The sequence below is a fragment of the Rhinolophus sinicus genome, chromosome 1 (assembly GCF_057876585.1).
Source record: "Rhinolophus sinicus isolate RSI-liver-muscle chromosome 1, RSI-T2T, whole genome shotgun sequence".
In the NCBI taxonomy this organism is placed as follows: domain Eukaryota; kingdom Metazoa; phylum Chordata; class Mammalia; order Chiroptera; family Rhinolophidae; genus Rhinolophus; species Rhinolophus sinicus.
This window is the reverse complement of record NC_142501.1, coordinates 211589824-211615240: the sequence shown is the minus strand read 5'-3', so window position 1 is coordinate 211615240 and position 25417 is coordinate 211589824. Positions and strand designations below refer to the sequence as shown.

The 25417-nt window shown below is 50.4% G+C and overlaps 1 protein-coding gene and 1 long non-coding RNA gene across 4 annotated transcripts in view; one reads left to right on the top strand and one right to left on the bottom strand.

Annotated features, from left to right (window-relative positions):
* Positions 1 to 225: 225 nt before the first annotated feature.
* On the bottom strand, positions 226 to 8002 carry LOC148759336 (uncharacterized). Of its 2 annotated transcripts, XR_016019263.1 has the most exons (4): positions 6146 to 8002; positions 4299 to 4408; positions 3726 to 3790; positions 226 to 3202 (listed from the first exon to the last, which is right to left on the bottom strand). It is a non-coding gene; the product is annotated as an uncharacterized LOC148759336 (long non-coding RNA). The 2 variants fall into 2 exon arrangements; XR_016019258.1 differs by lacking the exon at positions 3726 to 3790 and having other exon boundaries at positions 6146 to 7928.
* The window catches only part of PPP2R2C (protein phosphatase 2 regulatory subunit Bgamma), a 110166-nt gene continuing 90461 nt past the window's right edge, over positions 5713 to 25417 (top strand). Inside the window, exon 1 of one of the 2 annotated variants that reach the window (XM_019748217.3) lies at positions 5713 to 6213. In XM_019748217.3, the coding sequence (XP_019603776.1) occupies positions 6186 to 6213 (28 nt within the window). In that variant the 5' untranslated portion in view covers positions 5713 to 6185. The remainder of the gene's footprint in view (positions 6214 to 25417) is intronic. The other variant, XM_019748216.3, reaches the window with a different exon arrangement.

Below are 25417 nucleotides of genomic sequence, written 5' to 3'. Positions count from 1 at the left end.
AGCCGAAGCAAATATGTCAGAATCTTCTTTTTTTAAAAAAAATTTTATTTATTTTTATTTATTTTTAATTTGTTGGGGTGACAATTGTTAGTAAAGTTACATAGGTTTCAGGTGTACAATTCTGTATTACATCATCTATAAATCCCATTGTGTGCTCACCACCCAGAGTCAGTTCTCTTTCCATCACCATATATTTGATCCCCTTACCCTCATCTCCACCTTCCCTCCCCCCTTACCCTCCGGTAAGGCAGAATCTTAATATTGATTCCTTTTAGATCAACATTCAAAAGGTGGAGGATTGTAATAATACACTCTAATCTTTGTTTACCTGAAATATTTTGTTAAAATAAATACAATACAAAAATAAAGTATGATCATGGTGATGTAAAAACAAAACTTTACCTTGAGAGGCTGTGGGACACACCCCGAAAGGTTCTTGGTAATCAGGTTTGGAATCAGGACCATAGCTTTCCCATTTTCCTTTATTTCCACATTTTCTATCATGAGTAAGTGTTCCTTTCACAGTGGCAACAAATCACTAAACTTGGGAGTGTTGAGCACGGTGGCAGCTCTGGCCCCTCCTGTGTTGACATCTCTGTTTGATGGGCGTTAGAGGGCTCCTCTCAGAGTCCTGGATACTCTCCACCCAGAGGCACTGTGACCTAGCCTGGGGGTTTTTGTCCAGCACTTCACTGGAGGAAAGACCCATCCTGGCACCGTCTTGGGCAGTCTCTACAGGGTAAAAGAGATGTTTCACAGTGATGGGAAGAAGCCAGACACCACCTTGGGACCTGGGTGGTCATGGAGCAGTTATATTAGTATGGGAGACGGGACATACTAATATTATGTATGATTAGTATACTGCTAGCTAGTGTGGGTGACAGGACAAGCTTTGGATTCGCACAGACCTGGGTAAATCTTGGCTCTGCCATTTACTAGCTGGGTGACTTGTCAAAAGTGACTTGGTGCCTTTTTTTCCCCATTTATAAAATGAATACTGTAGTAGATTGAATTATTGTGAAAAATATTTGCAGCCTTTCCCTGGGGAAGACGGCGCTTGTGTGCTCCATTGAGCTCCATTGAGGTCATGTGGCCACGGGACCTATTGTGTCTCTCCCTACTCTGTCGAACTCGTGAGTGGCAGTTATGTGACTCACTTGGGCCAATGAAGCTGTACGCGTGAGCTCGTGGCCCCCGTCTCTCTTTTTTGCCTTTCTCATAGGCCCCACAAGGTCCAAATGTGGGGCCACTCCATCAGCCTGGTTCCCACAGCAAAGATGACGAGGATAAGAGCTGGAGTCAACTCGTGATGGATGTGTAGCACATGTGAGCTGTAGCTTCTGTAGACCACTGCACTGTGAAGGGTCAACCATTGTTGCAATATAACCTAGTCCCTTCTGGCTGAGATGAGTCCTCATGTTTTGAGGACAGAATGAGCTAACATGTGAAGTGCTTCGCCAGCACCTGGCATAAGGATGTAGCAGTCAGGATAGGTGAGGTTATAATGTAGTAACAAACAAGCCACAAATCTTGATGACTAAACACATTGCATCTTTGTTTCTCGCTCACACTACAGCTCTTACAGGGGTCCCTATTCTTTGGAACCATTCAGGGACCCTGGCTGATAGAGGGTCTATCTTGATGCTTTTCAAGACTCTGAGTTGGGGGTGGGGGTAGGGAATAAAAAGAATTTGACAAACCACATGCAGACTCTAAAAGCTCCAATTAAGAGGGACGCCAGTCACTTCCCTCACATTTCACCACCCAAAGCAAATCATGACTACACCTAATTTTAAACAGAACAGGAAGTACAAATGTACCCCAAGCGCAGAAGGAGGCAGGAAGCAGGACACATGGAGGCAGCAGTAGACCTCCCTGTGGCCATCTGATGAATGGTAGCTGCCGCTAGAGTTAGCACTCATCATGACATTTAGGCTGATCCCAAAGGGTGAAAAGCCAGACGTGGGAAAGGCATTCTAGGCAGAGGACAAGTGTACGCAAATGCAGAGTCTTGAAGGGGCCTGCCTTGCCCAGGAAACTGCAAATGTTCAGGGAAGAGCAGATGGTGCACACAGGGAATGGACTAGAGGTTGGCAGTTTGGGGCCATACTTGGAGACCTTTAGACTTTAGCATCTGGAAAGTGGGAGCCTTGAAACATTGGCAGCAGGAAAGCGAACATGGTCAGTTTTCAGTCCACGTGAGGCAGGGGTGAGTCCTGAATATGGCTGAGGCTGGCATGAGGAGGAGGAGGTTTTGAGCGCTCTGAGGGCGAGTCCACAGGGCTGGAAGATGGACAGGCTGTGAAGGGCTGGGGGGAGGGGTCGAGGATGCCGGCAGGTCCTCCTGCGTGGGGAGGAGAGTGCAGTGGAGGAGGTAGAATGGCTGACATCACTTACAAGGCCAATAGCTCGTCCCAGGAGGTTGTGGCGCCTCAGGAACTCTCTCCTGTGACCTCTTTGGTAAACTCTTTCACATGAGAGACTGAAGCGCCACCATCCGCCAGTTCCCTGATGAGTACATATAGCCAGCGGAAGTCAGGCCACTTGAGTGCTGAGACAGAGCTTTAGTCATAGTCACCCCCAAACGGAAACAAGCTAAAGGCCGACCAACGGGAGGGCACACTGCAGTGTATTTCCACAATGGAATATTAGACAACAATAAAGTATGAACCAACTACAGCCGCATGTACAAAATAGTGACTGAACTTCAGAAATGGAATGTTGAACAAAAGAAACCAGATAGAAAACTACTCACGCTCTAGGATTCTATTTGCAGAAAGCCCCCACATAGCAAACTCACAGCGTAAGAAGTCAAGACGGGGATTTCTTTGGGGGGGACAGAGCGGGTCAGGAGGGAGGTCTTGAGGGGTGGCAGTGTCCCCTTTTCTGCTGTGGGTGGTAGTGACACAGTGTTTACTCCGTGATGAGTCAAACATTGAACTTCTGTGCACTTTCCTGTGCATACACTATACGTCCATTACAACAAAGCTGGGGGAAACAGAGGCAGGCCGCGACACAGCATTTCAGGGACATGAGGAGAAGCACACTGTAGAGAGCAGCTGAGCCACAGAAGGTGGCCTCACGAAGTGAGAGAGTAGTGGGCTGGCCCGCGGGGTGACAGCTGCTGAGATGTCAGCTCAGGGAGGAGGCCAGAGACGCGTCTGCTGATTCAGGAACAGGAAAGTCATGACGCACCCAGTGCCTTTTGGGGAGGAGATGGGAGGTGGTAGTAAGAAGGCAGGCTGGTGGGGGTGCTCCAGCAGCGAGTGGGAGAGGGGAAGAAGAGATGGCAAGTGTGGACGTGCTCCTCTGGCAGTCTGGTTGTGAGGGGAGGAGAGCTCCTAGCCGGCAGCTGGAAGGGCACACGGGACCAGGACTGGTCTTTAAGGGGGAAAAGGCTTGGCCACGGGGAGCTGCCAGAGGGATGCTGACAAACTTCACCTGTCACAGAGGTCCCCTCCCCTCACCCTTTGTACAACAGACCTCCCCTCACCATCCATCTCCACGCCTGCACCCATTGTGTCTTCTCGCTCATTGTGACCAACATGTGACGTGTTCATCTTATCTGGGTGCTCTCACCCCACTAGGAGGTCAACCCCACTGGAGCAGGGAGTTTCGTTTGCTACCTCTGCTCTCCAGCCCTGGGCTGGGACCCTGTCTGCGCATAACAGACGTTCAACAAACATTCGTCATGAAGGAATGAAAGGCTGCGGAGGAGTCCTTACCCAGAGAGGGAGAAGGAAGGTGAGGACAGAGGACCGAGTGGCGGGATCAGGAGCCTGGTCTTGGGCTGAGGGGGCAGAGGGAGTGATGAAGAGGAAGCCATGGGTGGCATGAGACCAGTGGGGGCAGCAGGTGAGGGAAGGGCCTTGGTTCTGATGAGGCATTGCCGGAGAACGGAGGAGACAGTCTGGAAGAGCCCTGAGGAGGCCCAAGGAGACTGCAGGGGCCTGGGAGGGGCATGCACAGCAGCTGGTGCCCAGCCTTGGCACCCGGTGAGGTTGGAGACCACCAGCTCTGGGGTCTCCAGCCTAGCTCAGGATGGGGTGCAGTGCTGTGTTGGACCACGGCAGGCCTCTTTCACTCTGGTCCTTGGCCTCCCGGAAGATGGGGTGATGTTTCAGCAGAAGTGACAGAGGGAGAGCATAGGGTGCGTGTGTCTCCCCAAGATCAGAGAGGAGGGGTAAAGGACCTGAATAGGGTGAGGCCCAGCTTGACGATAATGATGACCACCCTGGAGCACCCCTGCTAAACCGGAAATGGCCACGTCAGCCCTGTGAGGCACCTCCTGTGCTCACCTCTGTTTTACAGGCCAGGTTGTGCTTGCCCAGGCCCCCTCGTTGGCAGGACTTGAACCCAGCTTGTCATCTTCCCGTGTGTGAGGCTCAAGCCATTGTACTCAACTGACCTAAAGAGGGGAGGAGGACGGAAAGCCCAGCTCTGGCTGTAAGAACTCCCTCCCACTGCCCAGAAGAACCCTCAGGCGGCAGCAGCCACCTTCCCCATCTCCCATAACCCACCCTCCGTGCCCAGCCCCTCTGCAATTTGGGCAGCTGCCTGAAAAAAAAAACAGCTGAGAGAAACAAAGCATCACAGATTTCTGGGATTGAGGGAGATGGGCTCCACCTCCTACCTGCAGTTTGAGCCCCTCTGCGACCCCTCCCAGGGCAGTCTGCACCGTTTCTCCCTCCGTTTCCAAAGAGGGCTTGCTGAGCACCTAGGGAAATGCCTCTGGTTGGATCCATTCCTTCCCAGCACCTCTGAAGCCCCCACTGGGACCTGTGCTCCATGCAGGAACTCCATTCATGAGGCAAGGAGGCAGCCGGGAGGAGGTGGCAGATAGATCAGCGAAAGGGGACATTTTTGAGGGCCTGTTCTGTGCCAGTCACTGTGTACCGTGTGATGCAGGGTACACTGGTGACAAGGGACGGCGGGGGGGGGGCGGGGTGTACACTGGTGCCTGGAAGAAGCCCAGGGTTTGGTGGGGAGGGGGAGGGAGTGGAGGGACCCGCGTTTCCCAGCCTGTGTTTGGAGTGTACCCAGTGCTGTTTCAACACTTTAGTAAGCAGAAAGGTGAGTATGAGGAGCGATCACGGAGCTCTGCCTGGAGGAGGCTAACTACCCCCAGCCATCTCATCCAGACCTTTGCGGTGTAGGGTGCTCCCCCACCCCGCTCCCCCACCCCCAGTCCACCCCCCAGATTCTTCCCACGCGTCCAGTTTAACGCTCCGGAGCGCCCTCAGAACGTGTCTGACCCCACCTCTTCCACCAGTGAAGGGGATCCGTGCCCTCCTCCTCCCAAGGCTCCCACTCCCCAGAAGCGCCACCTTCAGCTGCCCCCATCCCCTCCCCGTCCTTCTGGTGGCTGCCCTCTGTGCAGCGAAGCTGCCCACCTGCTCTCCCCTCTTCCAACCCCCCACCCTTTGGTCGTCTCTTCCATAATTGGATCACCTGGGCACTCAAGGTGCCCCCAAAAGCGCAGCTGACCAGCGAACTCCCCACCCCCAGCCCCCCGCCCAAGCTGGCCATCTCCTTCCTCCCTTCCCCGCGGGCGCACTTGGGCACCAAAGGTGCCCACCCACGAGGGCCGGGGCGCCGCTCCACCTGCAGCGTGCTGGGAGGCCGGCGCGCGGCGGGCGGCGGGGCCGCGGGGGCGGAGGAGCGGGCGGCGCGAGGGAGGGGCCTGCGACAGCAGCGGCGGCTCGGCCCCGGCTCGGTCGGCGCAGCGCCGCGCGCGTCCCCTCCCGCCGCCGGCACCAGGCCGCCGCCGCCGCCGGGCGCACGGACGCAGCGCGCACCGTCCCGCCGGGATGCACGCCCGGGCCCCGGCCCACCCCCACCCGCGGCCGCCGCCAGCCCGCCGCGCGCTCGCCTGACCGCGGCGCCCGCCCGGCCGTCCCTGCCCGTAGCCCGCCGCCCCTGGCCGCTATGCTCGCCCCCCGGGGCCCCGGCGGCCCGCGCCCCTGCTAGGCTGCGGCGGCATGGCCCGCGCGCCCGGCGCGACCTCTGCGGATTGCATCGGTGTGCGGCGGCGGGGCATGCCCAGGGCACCGGGCACGGCCTTCAATGGGCGAGGACACGGACACGCGGAAAATTAACCACAGCTTCCTGCGGGACCACAGCTATGTGACTGAAGGTAACGTACGTGTTGTCTGAGGCCCCCTCCGGCCGGCCGCGGCGTGGGGATGCCGTCGCACCGAATGCCCTCCGAAGGTTTGGACCGCGCGCTGTGTGTCGTGTCCCCCCGCCCCGGGTCCGGGAGGGAGGGAGCCCCAAGGCACCAGCCGCCGCTGCCCAGCTGCCTGAGAGGGCAGCGCCCTCCTCCGCGCCGCCCTCCGGCAGGCAGTTTTCCGCCCCCAGGCCTGGTGGCATCGCGTGAATCGGCCTTGGCCATCATTTTTTTAAAAAGGCCATCCTATGGCTAATCTGGTGAAGAAATCCCGGGGAAATTTAATGGCTTAGAATCCTGGGTTTGCCATTTCAGCCCTGCCCAAAGCCTGCAGAATTTTCTAGGCTGCCCACTCCCCGGTGATGAAAAGGGACCCAGAAGAATAAAATCTGTTTGCCAGAGTCCCCAGAGCAGCTCTCTGTCCTCGGCCCCTCCCTGTGCCTCCAGAGGCAGGGTCCCTTAGTGGGTGGGAGAAGGTGGCTGGTTTGGGGTTGGTCTTTTATTCCTCGTGAGTTATACAGAGACAGAAGCAGCTGGCCCCAAACTGTCATTGGCCAAAAAGAAGTGGGGCATGCGACCCACCATGGGCCCTGAATTTGAAATCCCCTAAATTGGCCCTACTCGCCCAAGCCTAACCCCCGCCCGGAGGCTGGTGGAATTCGGAGGGTCAACGCCGCTCTCTTACAGGGTCCCTCTGTGCCACCTTGCCCGGGGACGGATGGGCACAGCTCCCGTCGCAGACAGGGGCCTGCTATTCAGGACAGGGAGAGCTAGCTGTGGTGGGGACACGTGCTGGAGACCTTCCCGGTGTGGGGACCGTCTGGATATTCCTGGGGGCTGCTGGAGTGGATGCACGAGTGTTTGTGGGTTTTTAGCAAGAGGTCCCCTGATGCGTGCTCCAGTGGGAGGGGCCCGGGCTTTGCATGCCTGTGGGGCTGGGGAGCGTGGGTGCCTGTGTCACGGAACCTGTGTGGGCTCGGCGGCGGCGGCGACTCCGCGTTGCCACCTGGCTCTGCCGGAAATGAAGCAGAGCTGGTAGCGGAGCCCTGCGGAGGCCGGGGGAAGGCTGGGCCCGCTCCGGGCGGGCTCCCTGGCGTCCTGATCCGGAGAGCAGAGGCTGGGTGTGTGACCTGGGCGGGGGATGCTAAGGCGGGACGCTCCCCATCCTGGGAGGAGAACCGCTGAGTCATGCTTTGATGATGCGTGTGTGGAGAGAGGGGGCAGGGCTGCCCAGGGCTGGGTGCAAGCTCTGCCCCAAGCTAGGGCTTTTTGGGGCCCAGGAAGCTGAAAGCAGCCCTTTGTCACCGGCCTCGGTGAGGTTGAGGACGGATCAGTGTGTGTCCGGGGTTCTTTCTGCTCCCAGCGGCTGAGTGGCAGAGGGTGAAAGGCCTCTGGGTTGCTGGCAGGTGCTCCGCGGTCTGGCTCTGGCAGAGAGAGGGGATCAACTTGGCAGGTCACTGTGGTCTGGCTTTCTGGAAGAAGCCTCTTGTTTTCATCTCTACATTGAGGATGAAGGGACAGAGCACAGGACTCAGTGATTAAAAGTAAAAAGCGCCCTGCCTGACCCATAGTGGACATTTGCAAACATTCATCATTTCTTCATCCTATCTGCCCCTTTTCTTGCATAAATTCACCAGCTCCTGGCAGGCAAGAGCAAGCAGCAAGTGCATAGAGCCTAAGAAGTGATGATTTTTAATTCCTCTTCATTCATTCAACAAATAGTTACTGAGTACCTACTGTGTGTCAGTCACTGTTTCATCCCTGAGGACTGGACCCAGATCCTGCCCTTGGGCAGCCCACGTTCTAGAAGGGAGTCTTGTGATGTTGAGCACAGTCTCTTCTCATCCTCTGTTTCCCCATCTGTAAAATGGGAGTGACTAATACCATTCTGCCTACAGGTCTTGGGGTTTCTGTGAGGGTCAGGAGAGATGGTAGATGAAGGAGCCACCTCGAAATTGCTAACTGGCAGCTGAGGTATGTTGAGCTCCCGTGATGCTCTGGGGCCTCGCACAAAATCCACATACCCCTCATCCCCCCATTTTACAGATGAAGAAACTGAGGCTTGGCCTTTGTCCATGCCCCAGACTGGGTGCCAGTTGTGTGTAGGGGACAGAGCTCAGGTGCTAGGGATGCAGAGAGGGATAAGATCAGAAGCTCCTGCCATCAGGCAGGGCAGGGTCTAGTAGAGGAAGCAGTAACAATAATCTTAGAATTAGAATTATGTGATTTCTGGCCTGCCTGCATGAAAACAGACTTTCACACTGTTGCCTCTTACTTGCATTTTGTGCTCAGCGCACAAGGTAGTCCCAGATTTGGCTGTCAGGCAGATTTGTGTTCAAACCCAGCTTCTGATGCTTCCCGTGCTGTGTAACCTTGGGCAAGTTACTAAATCTTTCTGAGCTTCACTTTCTCCTTTTGTAAAGGAAGAAATAATAATGACTCACAAGGTCATTGGACAATCAGCGATTTTGCTCATGTAGAAAGCACTCAACCCAGCATTTGGTCTGTTAGAAGTATTTAAGTGGCATCGTTATATTTGAAAAGTCTTATTTCTGGAAGAGCTTTGTGAACAAATAGTGGATGCTGGGAGTTTGCAAAAGACTCAGGTGTACAAATGCCTGTCCCACCGGGTCATTTGGTCCCCAAACGCTTGCTCACTACACCCCAGTGGTGTTGCTCTACTTCCTGTTCCTGAAGCGGCCATTTTCCTTATTTCTAGGCATGTGCACTGGTTGTGTCTTCTACCCAGAATATCCACCTCCGGCTCTTCTCATGGCTGACTCCTTCTCAGCCTTTACGTCTCAAGTTAAATGTCCTCTTCCAGTGGGAGTCCTGCTTGAGTTCCTGAGTCTCTTAAAATCTCGAATTCCTTGTGGAGAGAGCGTAGGTTTTGTTAGTCATTCACACCTTGGTGTGAATTAGTCAGAACAGGTTCCCTCCCCCAACTTTTGGCTAAGTTCCGCTGATGGAGGGATGAGGGTTGGGCGTGGTACAGGTCACCTTGAGGCACAGAGAACTTTGCATGGATGGGTGGGTATTGGGCCGAGCAGTGCAGTGGAGGCTCTTAGGGCAGTGGAAGGCCCCAAAGAGGCCCAGGAGAATGCCAGGAAACCTCTGTGTCTTTAGACCTCTATCAACGGCCAGCTATAGCCCCAGGAAGGACTTTTCCTGGCTCTGTTCTCTTGCTGCAGCCCCAGGACACAGCTGTAGGGTGTGTTGAATAGGCCCTTCCGGGCTGGACTGGATGTACAGCGTCCATCCATCCATCCTCCACACAGCAGCGTTTACCCAGCACAGCATCCTCTGGGTCTGGTCCTGGCCAGGCAGTGATGGACCAGACGGGAGCTCCCAGCCAGGGCATGTGGCAGGTGCAGACGAGGTAGATTGTGGCAGTGGCTGGGTCTCTTTGGCAAGTGCCAGTCACTCCTAGACGCCTGATGGGTAAGGCATTTCGGGGACTTGCTTTTCTGCTGGGACCACGGCTTCCCTTCCTGGAACATCTCAGCGCTCACATCTGTCACGTACATGTGCCTCTTTCATCCATGGAAAGAAATGTACCTGTTTCTCTAACACATACCTTTGCCGTCCTTATGTATTCCGTGTGATTTCAGGGCAATCAGTTTCTCTCTACAGAGTCATCCTGATTTTATAGTTGAGGGAATCAAAGGGAGCTCAGAGGAGTGAAGTGACTTGCTCAGGAATTGGTAAGGTCAGGAGGGGGTCACAGGCCTCTCTCCATCCAGTGTTTGCGCAGGTTCTACCACCTGGGATTGTCTTCATTTTTTGAACTAGTGCCCTAGATAACGTCAGCTTTCTGCCCAGGCCTAAACCACACTGGAGAGGGGGTGCTGCCTGTGGGAGACCCAGCAATCAGCCAAATTTGCGCCCAGTATGACGGCTGATTTCCCAACTCTCCGTTCTCCTCACCCCCCTGAGAACATAGGTGGTTCCCAGCAAGAGACCTGCGGCCACCGGCTGGGTCAGGTTGGTCCAAGAGTCATCCCATCCCTCTTGCAGTGACTGGTTCCAGAGGGACACGGCAGTCATTGTGGAGGTTGAGTGGAAAGTAGAGAGCTCAGGCAGTTGGTCCCCGTCTTGTGATGGAACAGAGAAGCCCCCACTGTTGTCAGCAGCCACCTTGAGACCATGAAGGGAGCACGTCTTAAGCCAACAACAGGGTTGATGGCAGGGCAGAGAGCAAGTGAGGACTGGGGATGGTGACATCTGTGACTCCTGGATGAACAAGGCCAGATGTCCACCCACCTCTGGCTGGAGCAGTTCCCTGAGCTGGTACATGTCAGACCTTAAGCCAAGTCTCTGTTACCTGCAGCCAATGACACCCCCACTCGCACAGCCTTTCCTGGTTATCTGGAAACCCACGAGGCTGCTATGCCACTCGTGACCATGATTCGAGATACATAAAACCTGGAGAAATCTTGATTTGTTTGCTTTCTGTTGTTGGAAGCCTCTTTGATCCCTTTTATTGCACTCAAGTCAAAGTTGCCAGTTCTGATTTCCCCTCATGCGGGCTACGGAGCAGGTTTTCCAGCCAGATGAGATTCCCAACGTCTGGTGTCAGGAGACGTGCATTCCTGGTGGAGCCTGGCTGCGGTCTCCAATCCCAGGCGGGCCACAGTCTCTCTGAGCCTTAGTTCCTTCTCAGGAGTGTCGCTTACATCGCTGGAAACGAGGGTTGTACAACTGTTTGATGTTGTAGTCTCTTCTCCATGAACTTCCCACCCTCCTTATGAAAGCAATACTCCCAGTGAACTCACGGCATTAGATGGTTTGGCGTATGTGGACACACCCAGCCTGGGACCTGGGGCACAGTCAGTGTTTAATAAATACTGTCCACTAATAGCGATGTCCGTTCTTCAGGGGTCAGAATTAGATTAGCTCTAAGAACTATCATCAGACTGGCCACCCCCACCTCATGGGGAAATTGAGGCTAAAAAGGGGGAGATTGCTTGTGGCACAGACCTAAAGCCAGCCCAGAGAGAGAGTGGAGAGAGCCAGCCTTTGATTTTGAAACTCAGGATGTGGGCTGTTCCTTTTGCTTCCATTTAGGAATATCGCTTCCATAAGCTTTCCTGGGATTTCACAAACTCATGTTGTCTCCATTTCAGGGGTGGGGGAAGGGAGGGAGGCTGTGATAGGGCACCTTTGGGTGTTTTCCACTAAGTCCCATCGCCTCTCTGAGCCTCAGTTTCCCTGCACTGCTTCCTGCCCTGGGTTGTCACAAGGTTGTAAGGGGCAAAGGCCATGTAGACACCAAAGGTCTACCTGTGTGAAGGGGTTGTTGCTGTCAAGGTCCCCAAACTATCCCATGGGCCAGCCCCACACCCCCCGCTGTAAGCCATGAGCTCAGTTATTTCTAATCAATCCCAACTTAAAGGTTGGTGCAGTCACAGAGTACGGTTTCTCTTTCTGCAAGATGGAAATCAAATTCTAATGAAAATTTTCCACATCATCTCCTTGTTTTCACTTGCGATAACTTCTGGGTTTTATCCTTAAAGCGTGCAGAGCTGAGGGATGTTTTTGTAGGAGATGTTTGTGGTCTTGGGAATGGGAACTGGCGCTGTGTGAAATGCTGGGGCTTCATGAGGAGGGTTACAGAGTAACAATGCAGATGAAGTAACAATATGGAGTAACAATGAAGAGAAAAGAACCCTCTCCAATCCCTCACAAAGATACATTGTTACCGATTTGTGATAGTTCCTTCCAGTCTTTTTTTAAATGCCCATGTCTGTTTTTCTAAAGATTTAATTTCAGGTGTACAGCATAGAGCTTAGACATTTATGTAATTTAAGAAGTGATCCCCCTGACTAGTCTAGTGCCCACTTGACACTGTGCGTAGTTATTACTATATTATTGGTTATATTCCCTATACGGTACTTTACATCCCATTGACTATTTTGTAATTTCCAATTTATATTTCTTACTCCTTTCACCCTTTTCATCCTGCCCCCAAACCCCTTCCCATCTATCACCCTGATCTAGTACCTATTTGACACCACACATGGTTATTACAATATTATTGACTATATTCCTTATGCTGTACCCTACATCCCCATGACTACCTTGTAACAACCAGTTTGTACTTTACAATCCCTTCCCCTTTTTTCACCCAACCCTCAACCCAGTCCCATCTGGCAACCATCAAAATGTTCTCTGTATTTATGTTTGTTTCTGTTTTGTTTGTTTGTTTTGTTCTTTAGATTCCACTTATAAGTGAAATCATATGACCTTTGTCTTTTGCTGTTTGACTTACTACGCTCAGCAAAATACCCTCTAGGTCCATCCATGTTGTCGCAGATGGTAAGAATTAATTATATTTAAAAAAAAAATTATGTTGGGGAATAGTGTGTTTTTCCAGGACCCATCAGCTCCAAGTCAAGTCATTTTCAATCTAGTTGTGGAGGGCGCAGCTCACTGGCCGATGTGGGAATCAAACCGGTGATGTTGTGTTGGTGTTATGAGCACTGACCTCTAACCAGCTGAGCCAACTGGCCGCCCCAAGATTGCAGTCTTTTTAATGGCTGAGTAATATTCCATTGTATATATGTAGCACCTCTTTCTTCTTTATCCATTCATCTGTTCAGGGACACACAGGCTGCCTCCACATCTTGGCCATTGTAAACAATGCTGCAATGGACATACGGATACATACATCCCCTCTAAGTAGTGGATTCGGTTTCTTCAGATGGATACACAGAAAATGGGATTACTAGGCCTTTCTTTGTCTCCTGTTATAGCCTGTTTTAAAATCTATTTTGTCTGGTTTAAGTATTGCTACCCTAGCTTTGTTTGTTTGTTTGTTTGCATTTTCATGAAATAACTTTTTCCATCCCTTTACTTTTAATGTGTATGTATCTTGATCTGAAGTGAGTCTCTTGTAGGCAGCATATGTAAGGGTATTGTTTTCTTTCTTTCTTTCTCGTTTTAAACGATTTTTTATTAAAATAGTAGCTAACATACATATTACATCAGTTTCAAGTGTGCACCATGGTTGTTTCACATTTATATACCCAGAGAAGTGATCACTGTAAGCCCAGCAACCATGTGACACCCTTCTATGCTATCACAATATGATTGATTATATTCCCCGTGCTGTACGTACGTCCCCGTGACTTACTTCATACCTGGAAATTTGAACCTCTTATTCCCCTTCTCCTTTCCCCCCACTTTTAAAACTTTTCAATTACAGTTAACGTTCAATATTATTTTATACTAATTTCAGGTGTACAGCATAGTGGTTAGACATATAATTTAAGAAGTGATCCCCCTGACTAGTCTAGTACCCACCTGACACTATACATAGTTATTACCATATTATTGACTATATTCCCTGTGCTGTACTTTACATCCCCGTGACTGTTTTGTAACTACCAGTTTGTACTTCTTACTCCCTTCACCTTTTTTACCCTGCCCCCCAACCCCCTCCCTCACCCCAATAAGTCTAGGACCCATCTGACACCATACATAGTTATTATGATATTATTGACTATATTCCTTGTGCTACAGCCCACATCCCCATGGCTACTGTGTAACAGCCAATTTGTACTTCTTAATCCCTTCCCATTTTTCACCCACCCTCTCAATGCCCCTACCCTCCTCAATCTGGCAGCCATCAAAATGTTCTTTGTATCCATGAGTGCATTTCTGTTTTATTTAGTTTGTTCTTTAGATTCTACATATAACTGAAATCACATTGCATCTGTCTTTCTCTGTCTGACACTCCACGCAGCACAATACCCTCCAGGTCCATCCATATCACTGCAGATGGCAAGAACCCATTCCCTTCCATGACTGAGCAACATTCCAGAGTATCTATGTACCACCCCTTCTTTATCCATTCATCCATCAACGGACACCCAGGTTGCCTCTACATCTTGGCCATTGTAAACAATGCTGCAATGACCATATGGATGCACATGTCCCCTCGAAGTAGCATTTTGGGTTTCTTCAAGTAAATACCCAGAAGTGGGATTACTGGGTCCTTCATTGTCTCTTGTTATAGCCTTTGTTTTAAAGTCTATTTTGTTTGGTATAAGTACTGCTACCCCAGCTTTTTGTTGTTATTGTTGTTTCCATTTTCATGAAATAACTTTTTCCATCCCTTTACTTTCTGTCTGTGTGTGTCTTTAAATCTGAAGTGAGTCTTTCTCGTTCTCTCTCTTTCATTTTAAAATTTTTATTGGGGAATATTGGGGAGCAGTGTGCTTCTCCAGCGCCCATCAGCTCCAAGTCATTGTCCTTCAACCTAGTTGTGGAGGGCGCAGCTCAGCTCCAAGTCCAGTTGCCATTTTCAATCTTTAGTTGCAGGGGGCCCAGCCCACCATCCCATGCGGGAATCGAACTGGCAACCCTGTTGGTTCAGAGCTCATGCTCTAACCAACTGAGCCATCTGGCCCCCCTCTGAAGCGAGTCTCTTGTAGGCAGCATATGTAAGGGTTTTGTTTTCTTATTCATTCAGCCCTCATATGTCTTTTGATTGGAGCATTTAATCCAATTACATTGAAAGTAATTGCCAATTTATTATTCATATTTTTTATCTCTTTTTCTCATCTTAAAGAAACCCCTCTAACATTTCTTGTAATACTGGTTCAGTGGTGATGAACTCCTTTAGCTTTTTCTTGTCTGGGAAGCTCTTTATCTGTCCTTCGATTTTAAATGATAGCCTTGCTGGGTAGAGTAGCCTTGGTTATAGATCCTTACTTTTCATCACTTTGAATATTTCCTACCAATCCCTTCTGGCCTGTAAAGTTTCTGTAGAGAAATCAACTAACAATCTTGTGGGAGCTCCCTTATAAGTTACTAGTTGCCTTTCTCTTGCTGCTCTTAGGATTCTCTCTTTGTCTTTAACCTTTGCCATTTTAATTACAGTGTGTCTTGGTGTGGGCCTCTTTGGGTTCATCTTGTTTGGGACTCTCTGTGCTTCCTGGATGTGTATGTCTATTTCAGTCATTATTTCTTCACATATGTTCTCAATCCCTTGCTTTCTCTCTTCTCATTCTGGTACTTCTATGATATGAATGTTGCTACGCTTGATATTGTCCCAGAGTCTCCTTAAATTGTCCTCATTTTGTTTTCAGTCTGTTTTCTTTTTGCTCTTCTGTTTGGGTGTTTTCTGTTACCTTATCTTCTAAATTGCTGATTTGATCCTCTGCTTCATCTAATCTACTGTTGATTCCCTCTAATGTATTCTTCATTTGAGTTATTGTATTCTTTATTTCTGACCGGTTCTTTTTTTATGTTTCCTGTCTCCTTGTTGAAGTTCTCCCTGAGATCACTGAGCATCCTTATAACCAGTGTTTGGAACTCTGCATCTGGAGGATTGCTTGTCTCCATTTTGTTTCGTTCTTTTTCTGGAGTTTTGTTCTGTTCTTTTATTTGGGACATGTTTCTTTGTCTCCCCATTTTTGCTGCCTCCCTGTGTTTATTTTCTGTATATTAGGTAGGGCTGCTATGTCTCCTGGTCTTAGTAGAGTGACCTTATGTAGTAGGTGTCCTGTGGGGCCCAGTGGTACAGTCGCCCTGGTCACCAGAGCTGATGTTCCAGGGTTGTCCCTTGTGTGGGTTGTGTGTGCCCTTCTGTTGCAGTTGAGCCTTAGTTGCTGTTTGCATATCAATGGGAGGGACTGACCCTCAGGCTGATTGGTTGTGAGGACTGGATGTTACTACAGTGAAGGAGCTGCTGTGCATGGACTGACCCTATAAAGCAGGATTCACTTTAGCAGGGCTCTGGTGCCTGCCCTGTCTGCCCTTTGAGTGTGTTGTCATTAGAGGTGGCTGGGTGATGTTCCAGTTTGGTTCAAAGCTGGCCCCTGGGCAAGCCAGCCCCAGGACCACCTGGGAGGGGACTCACTGCAGGCCAAGTTCAAGCTGCAGCCTGTGGCCTTCCTTGGGCCACCCGGCATGAGCCACAAAGCAATCCAGAGATGGTTGCCACCTGTGCTGTGCTTGGAGGTGCCTTGAGAGGCCAAGCCACAAACCAAGCCTGGCTGCCGCTAGTGCTGGGCTTGGAGTTGCTCAACCAGAGGTATGGGACACGCTGAAGCCAGATGCTGCTTGTTTAGGGTTCGTGAACCTTTGAGAGACTTTAGGAAAGTCCACAGCATGAGCCAAGGCAGGAGGTTTGTATGAAAAAGCCACTGAAAGTGGTGTGGGTGTGCCCGAAAGTTGGGTGGGGTGGAGGTCTCAGAATCACCAGGGCAGTGAGAATGAACGGGGGCATTAGCCAGGTTGATGGAGACTCAGATATGGCTTTTGCCTGCATCTGGATGCAAGAAGGGGGAGGGATCAACAAAGAAACAATGTTTTCTGCCAGCTCCTCCGTCCAGGAGAAAGCTTCCCTTCCAGCCCTTACCCTAGAACCAGACAAATCATTTCCTTTCTACACGTCCCTGTTCTCTTTCGAGTTGCTGCCCCGGTGCTCGAGCTCAGAGTGAGTGATTCTGTCAGCAAGTATGTCTTAACAGGTGAGGGCCTCTTAAGAGGAGCGCCTGGGACTCCAGTCACCCTCTGTCCCACTCAGTCACAATCTCTGTGGTTTTCATAATCAGAAATTATGGGGACTTCTTTCCCTGGCACTGGAACCCGGAGCTGGGGAGGCTGGTGTGGCACTGGGACCCCTCATTCCTCTGGGGGGAACCTCCACAGCCGAGATATCCCTCCCTGTTTTTAATGGTCACAATGCAGGTGTGGGACCAGCCTGTTCTGGGTCTCCACCCGTCTTACCAGTCTCACGGTGGCTTCTTCTGTATGTCCGTATTTGTAGGCCTTTGGTTCAGCAGGACTTCAAGTGATTCTCAATAATGGTTGTTCTGTGGTTTAGTTGTAATTGATGTGGTGGTGAGAGGAGGTGAGCACCATATTTACCTACTTTGCCATCTTGACTGGAAATCCAGAATTTCCTTTTTCACAAAACTGAACAATATCCCATTGTATGTATACACCACATTTTCTTTATGCATTCATCTATTGATGGACATTTGAGTTGCTTCCTCTTGGCTATTGTGAGTAATGCTGCAATGAACATGGGTGTGCCTTCCAGTGCCCATTTTTAATAAAAGTTGTAATCTCTCTGTGTAAACCATTTTGAAGGCTACTTTTCAAATGAAGCGTGAGATTATAAGAATTTTCCAGTGCTTTGCTGCAGTGCTAGCTTCACAGATGCAACCATGCAGTCATATAGGGCCCCACACTTGGAAGGACCCCGTGCTTGGTTTAAGGCTTGATTTAATGAATGCTCTGCTGTTGCCATCTTGAAATTTTTAATAATTTTATTTTTGAACCCGTGTTTTGTAAGTGCTGTCTGATGGGTCAGGGGAGCATGTGTGTGAACAGAGGTGACATGTGCAACAAGCCTTTCCGCCATTCTTTGTGCAGCTTCCATAACACACTTACCTTGTATTGACTGAGTATGGCTGAGTGCCCACATATGGTGGGGCCATCAGCATCAGCATGTCCATGATTGTGTAAGCAGGGGCACTGACAGCCCAGAGAGGCCACACTTTCTGTATGAATGCAGAGAGAGGACAGTGACAGTGTCAAAAGCACCAAGGACCAGGGAACTCTGTCATAGCCTTTCCTGCTCAGGTTACTGCCCCACGTTAGCTAATCACCGATGCTGAAAGTGATGACACTGAAGGAAAGGAAAGGTAGGACAGCCCACAGCCCCTTTTCCTTTCAACCCTTATTCATTACTGAACCAAGGGTGGAGGTGAATGTAGAATGTGTGAGCATCCAAAAGTGGAATAAAAACAGATGAGTTGGTTCCACGCAGCGTTTCCACTGCTCTGGGAAGAGAAAGTCACTGTGCACGTAGGAGCTACCACGTACAAATTGTGTATTTCAGTGATTCTGCATTCCGGTTCAATGCTCTGATATTTGCATGTAAATCTGGAATTGCACAACAGAATAATGAATGATACAATTCATGCCAATAATTTAAACTTTTTTTCTTTATTTCAATTGGCATTAAATAGCAAATAACACTGTGGCAAATCATGGGAAAAATGAAAAGGCTTGATATTTTAGTACCTTTAATGACACTTTCTCCCTGCTTTTTGAACACGGGGCTCTGCATTTTCATTTTGTACTGGGTCCTACAAATTATACCGTTGGCCCTACTATGTTGTGGGGGGAAGGGTGTACTTCCTGGCAGGGTGGATTCCTTGGCCTGCCTCCCACCTCCTTAGCTTTTGTGATTGGTGGAAATGGTGAGAGCCTGTCACCCATTGGGCAGCTTTTCCCTATTGGGTGGGGTTATAGTACTCAAGGGCCTGTCACCCCACCTGCTGTTCTACGAAGACTTCCATTCTCTATTTTAGAGTCCAACCTTTGGTCCTATCTCTCCCCACAGGCCCAAGGGGAGGGGTAGTGGAGTAGGGGTCCCCAGCTCATCCCCCACCAAGTTTACCCTTAGTGAAGCGATTGTTTATGTCCCTCTTGTTCACCTTCCCTGTATGTTCTCAAGTCCTAGGAGGGAGGAGAGGTGTGTAACTGGGTACCTCCGCCCCCACCTCCAAATTCCATCGTGTGATTCACTGCATATACTCCTGTGATAGATGTGGCATCGTTCAGTTAATCACCTCCGATTGTTGGATAATTCGATAATTAGCATTCAGTGAATGAGCATTGTTTGTGCATGAAGACCCCCTATTCCCACCCTGGCTCCCTTATCTGAGAATACTTTTCTTAAGAGAGCGTCCCATGCATGTAAAAATGAGGAACGTGTTTAATGTTCCTAACACATGGTGCCACATTCTTGCACAGAGAGTTTCTCTGTTTCACCGCAGGCTGATCAGTAGTAGGTGTTCTAATATTTGCAAATATCATAGATGAACAATATTTGTTTTCATTCCTTTCTGAACCCCAATGAGGTTGAGCATTATTTTCACTTTTGTTCAACATACATTTAGGGATTTCCCCTGTATAGGCCAGGGTCACGTTCAATGGTAGACATGCAATGTTACAGCAAGGTCATTTCCTTCACTCGCTCACTCGCTCATTCATTCATTCACTCATTCATTCATTCGACAACTGTTTCTGGAGCGCCCAGTGTGTGCTAGGCAGGGAGAGTGAGAGTGCAGGTGGGAGGAAGGAGAGAAGAGGGCTGAGGCGAGAGCACCCCGCTTTACCAACATCTAAGGGACATGATATTCTAGGACATTCCAGGCAGGAGGAACAGCATGTGCAAAGTGACATGTGCTTGTCCCCTGACACCTTCCAGGCTCCTCTGCCTGCACCCAGGAGGCACTTGACAGCCTTCCTGGGGAACGAGGCCCACCTGGGAGCTGCTATGCTGCCTGCGAGCACTGCCTCCTGGCACAGTGGGCACCATTGTCCTCCAGAACCCTTGGCTGAATGGCCCATTGAGGCAGAACAAAGGCGTCTCAGAGGGCCTGGCTGCCCCAAACTGGGGTGGCATCTCCAACTGCGGGCCGAGGGCCACCTATGGGCAGGCCTGGCCTCCTGCATTGCTGCGCCTTACAGAAGCTACAGCCCTGGCACCTGAGGCTGGAGTCCTGTCACAGCTGTGAGACTTTGCAGATTTGTCAGCCTACAAACGAGTTTCCCCGTCCATAAGGCAAAGATGGAACTACCAGCCACTGAGGCTTTTTGTACGAAGTGAAATAATGTGCGCACTGTGCATACGTCTCAGTACAAGGGAGCTGCTTTTGTTGTCATTAGCAGCTTCTGATTTTTTTTCATAATTTCAAAAAAGTCTCATGAAAACTTTCAAATATGTACAAAAGTAGGGGAAATAATACACTGAATTGTTCCTCATCCATCTCCTTGCTTCAGCTGCTCTCAAGATTGTGCTGTACTTCCTTCATGTACTTTCCCCTCCTTTTGGGTGGAGCCTTCGTAAGCAAACCCCGGACTCCGGTCATTTCACCCCAGCACAGCAGGCATCTCTGATAGGGAAGGGCATTTCCTACGGAACAAAATACCACCATCCCACCCAACAAAATAAGGACTCGTTCCTTTTCCTCTGAATGCTGGTCCGTCTCAGCAACCTCCCCAGATGTCTCAGCAATGTCTTTTTCTTGTTGGTTGGTTTGACCCAGGACCTGAAGTCCTGCACCTGGGGAAGTCATTTTCGTCTGTCTTTTCTGATGGAGACCATTCCTCCACCCCATTTCAGACCACTGACTGCTAAAGACGCGCACTGCTCTTTTGTAAGGATCATGGTTTCACTCCTGCTGTCAGTAACCGGTGTCTGGATCCCAGTGGCCTGACGGGTCTGAAAGGCTGATGGTGGTGGGGAATTGGTTGGGTCTGGGAATGAGCCCCAGGGCGTGCCCCTCTCTCCTTCCAGGACCTGTCCTCACCGCTCAGCAGCGGAGGGACCCTGGGCGTGTTCAGCCACTGCACACCATCTCCATCAAGACCCACCTGCCTGCAGGTTCATGAGCAAAATAAATGGTTTGTTTTACACCGCTGAGGTGTGAAGTGACTGGTTGCACAGCAGTAGATGAATGGAATAGTCATGGATTCCCGACACTGAGTCCCCAGTCCTGCTCAGCTCCTGCTCCTTCTGAGGCCCTTTGTCCAGCTACTGTGCTCTCTCCTCGATTCTGTGGCTCCTTCAGAGCCTTCCACTAACTTCCTTCTTGCTTGTATAGCCTGTGTCAATTTCCGTTGCTTAGAGTTAAAGAACTCAGTCCCGGGGCCGGGGGGTGAAAGGGGGTGAGGGGTGGCGGGGTGACTGAGCCCAGATGACTGCAACCCAGGCCGTTCTGAAGCACAGGACCTAGAGTCTTCCCCCTGCATCATCAGTGGATACATATCCTGGATGCGTCTGCCTCCTCTGTACACAGCTCAGCACTGGTCCCCACCCCCTGCTGGGTCGTGTGTGTTTGAATGACTGAGTAAGTGGACAAATGGCACGTCTTCAAATCCGACCTTGGAGCAGTCCAGATTCTTTTTTTTTTTCCCCCCCACCAAATGCCACACCTTCCCTGGCCAGATTCCCTGCCTAGAAACAGTCTTTGCTTTGCACAGTCCCAATATGTACAGATTTGAGTCACCGCAGCTTAGTTAAATAACGCGGGTCCCCCAACCACACAGTTCAGATTGCAGCTCCCGCGGTAACTGAGCAATTGCACAAAGTGCAAACTTTGTTGCTACTTCTTCAGTCTACCAATCACTAAGTCAGTAACAGATGGCATCATGACCCACAACAAGTCACTTCTTTCAATGTCTGGCTCTGGCTGGTCGCTGTGCTTTTGTTCGTTCATGTCCAGACAGCAAGGTGTGCAGTGGTTGCTCCTTGTCGCCCCACAATAAACCCATGTGACATTTTACACAAAATGGAAAATCAAAAGAGGGAATTGGCCCACAAGGAGGACATTCTGCAAGGAAGCGCGATAATCCTGGAAGACAAACGTGACTATACAGGGAAGAAGTCGCTGATCCCAGACGAAGCTGCTGCCACGTGAAACTTCTTCTTACGCAGCCAGAGGAAGTAAGTGAAGGTGAACTTACTGACATAAGTGAGGAAAGTGGCTGTGAAGGAAAGGACGGCGATGCCAGAGGAAGCGACGCTGGAAACACTGCACGTCAGGGAACTCTCTTCAAGATATGTCACGATGTTGAAAGAGCAAAGACTCAAATCTTGGAAGCGGATCTTAGAAAGACAGTGTTCCAAGACATAGAACAGATGTCTGCCCCGTAGCGTGAGTTATATGACAAGCACTGTTCCCACTCAGTATGCTTTAAAGAAATAAAATACCTGACTGCTCAATGTTTCTAATGTTTTAAATGACTGTGTCCTAAGCAAATATTGTTTTTCCTATTTTTTATTTTCCAGTACATTGATAACCATGAGAGTTTTCAACGTCTTGAAAAAAATGTAAAAGTCATGGAATATTTGTAATTTCCACATTGGTTATTAAGATCTCTTCGAATGGTTTCAGCGAGCACGGTCATTTTTACGGTCCCACACAACTGTGCAAAGTGAAAGCTCCCTGCACCCATCCCACATGGGCAATGAATACACAGCGTGGCCCTTCCTCTTGTCACACTGTGGTGATGTGTTAAACCCTGGAGGGAGGATTGCCGTCAATAGTCTCCTTGCTGATGGCGACAACTCAGGAATATGAAATAACGCAATTTCCACACTGCAGAAGTGGTTGGGCAGCCGCTGGGTCACTGTGAGAAGGACACACGCCTTCGCCGCCGTGTTCACTGCGCAGACCTCCAGCCAGCTTGTCTGCTCTGGGAACAATCCATCATAGAATGAACTGGCTGTAGGAGTCAGGGGCTGAACGGAGCTGGTTCCTGCACCGGCTTTCAATGTGAAAGGTGATAAAAACAATCCTGAATATTTTATGGCCCCAAGGAGAGGTGGGGCTCTTTACTGAAGCTGTGAGAACGTAATCTGTCATCATCGTGTGTCCCATATTGTCAGACTCTGGGAGCTAACTCGTGTGTATGTTAAGATGCTCCTGCTGAGAAGATTTTTCATTTTCTCTATTTTATCTCATTACAGAAATGTTTAAATATGCGGAAAGTAGAATAAAGAAGGGGAAAAACAACATCCCGATTTCTCTGTCCCCGAAACTTTGTTGCAGTTTTGTTATATTTCCTTCTCATCACTTCTCTTGTAGATTGTCATATCGATACGGCTTTGTATCTTTTAAATATTTAACATACTGTGAATATTTCCCCATATTATCACATAGTCCGAGTGAACAATTTTTAATGGCTGCATAATAGTCCATCATGTAGATCTAATGATTGATTAGATAACTACGATGGAGTCACCCATCAGACTAGGGTTGATTGTCCTCACTGGGTGTGTGGGTGGGGTAGGGGTGCAGGAAAGAGGAAGAATGGGGCACAGTCCCTTTCTTGAGAACCTCTGCAACAGGGAGACATAAACCGATGACCATAATCCAGTGTGACGGGAGCTGGGCAGCAGTGGGCCCCTGTCCCAGCCTGGGAGCAGATGGGCAGAGATGCTGAGTCTGCAGCCGGTCCAGCGCGGCAGTGGGGAGCCGGGGGTGGGGGTGGGGAGAAGTCGTGCCAAGCAGCAGGGACTTACTGGGCGGAAGCAAGGAGGTGAGAAGCAGCGTGGCTCCAGGCCTGCTGGATCCTTAACGTGCGGGTCTTAGAGCTCCTGGGCAGGCGTGGTGGACGGACAAAGAAAACACGCTGCTGGTGGGAAAGGGGTGTTCCAGGCAGGGAAGAAAGAGGGAATGGAGAGTGGCCAGAGGTCTCCAGGAGTTTGGAGAGTGGTAGTGGAAGGAGTGAAGCTCAGAGGGGCATGTGAGCTCTTCCAGGAGACGAGAGAAAGCCCCCGTGAGGGGCCCAGAGCAGGCAGTGGAAGGGGAGGTTGTCCAGGGAAGGTGAAGGCCGCGTGGGGTGGTGGGGGGAAAGACGGTGGAACTCTCGTGGTCTTTGACCAATACAAGAGTGTGCCAGAGGCTGGCAGGTGCAGGTGACAGTGGGTAGAGGGTGTACCGACCTCCCTGCTCTGGACACTGATGCCCCAACTTTGGTTGTTTGAAGATGTGGCAAGCATCCTGTGAGTGTACATTTTCCCGTATTTCCGGTTATTCCCGTATTTCCGGCTATCTGAAAATGCAATTTCTTGGTGAGAGGATAGGAGTGTTTTTAAGGGCTTGAATAAAAATGTGACTATCATGGTGTCTATGAAACTAAAAATAAAATTACCAAAATAAAATAAATGAAATAAAATTTGTTTGGGTGATCTTTAAAAGAGTAAATCCATGGATCGCGCAGCTGGGAGTAACTGTAGATTACAGCAAACCCATCAATCTCTGTCTTTCCAGCTTAAAACAAAAGCGTTGATTTCAGTGCCAGCCCATGGTGACATAGCTGCGTCCCTTGTCTCTTGATGGATGTCTGATGGGTGATGGGGCTCTGGCTGTGTCACTGAGGAATCTGCTGTGACCCGCCTTTCCCTGCCTATGTAACTGTTGTGTCTTCGCGGTAAAATAACAGTGGTAGTAGGCATGACCAGGGAAGCTGCCCGTTCTCGACCGCTACGGTGTCCCGTCACGGTGTTCATGATCTCATTGGAACTTTATGCCCGCTCTGGGAGACCGTGGGGTTGACCGTTTTTATGTATCAGGTAACGAGCCCTGGAGAAGTGTGGTCATATGCCCCAGGTGACACAGCAAGTGTTACGGTCATTACTGTGGAACAAACCACGCTACATCTTGGTGACTTAGGACAAGGACCATTTCATTGTGTCCCCTGCACTCTGTGGGTCAGGAATTTGGGCAGGGTGTGGGTGGCCCAGTCTGCTCTGCATGGCAACTGCTGAGTCTCCCTTCTAAGCTGGTGGGTGGGTGTCTGGAGGGTCCCGGATGGTTTCCCTCGTGTGCTGTGTGCACGGTGGGGTGGCTGGGAGGGTGCTTTCCCCTGGGAGTCAGCGGATCTGGAGATATAGCATCCAACATGGGGACGATAGTTAATAAGACTGTACTCCATACTGGAAAGTCACGAAGAAAGTAGATGTGGAATATTCTCGCCACAAAAAAGAAGTGATAGTGTGTGACCTGATGGAGGAGTTAGCTGTCACTATTGGTGATCATTTTGCGGTATATAAATGTCAAGTCAACAGCTATACACCTTAAATGTGTGTCATGTTACATGTAATTGTATCTCAGTAAAGCTAGGAAAAAATAAATACAGGAAACAAGAGGCAAGTAACATCTTTCCTCAGGGACTAGATTTCCCCGAAGACCTGCCTCTGTGGGCACCAGGCGGAAGTTACTCATGCAAACAGGGCCGGTGGGGGCGCACCAGGGGGTCTGACCCCCTCCCGCTCTTCAGGTGCGCTGTGAGGCGCCCACGTGGGGGACAGTGGCCTGGGGTGGGGCTTTCTTTCTTGCCAGGGCCCCTGTGGTGGGCAGAGGGCTGCAGTAGGGACACAGGTGACCTGGCCAGTTTCCTGCTCCACTGAGTCCGTGCAGCTTAGCGGTAAGGACAGGCCGACCTTCTGGCTCTTATTTGCTCAGCCTCTTGGAAGCAGTTTTACTGGAAACCACTGTGGCCCGGTGGTGCACAGGGCCAAATCCACCCACTGGGCCATGGGGACCTGTCTCTGAGTGAGTGTGACAGAAGGAAGGAAGCCACCCTGCTGTTCAGTGAGGGGACACATGCCCCTGCCCTGGGCAGGTGTGCAATGTCCAGACATTGTCACTGAGGCAGATGCTGTCATTGTCCCCATTCAACAGACAGGAGCCAGGAGCTCAGGGAGAA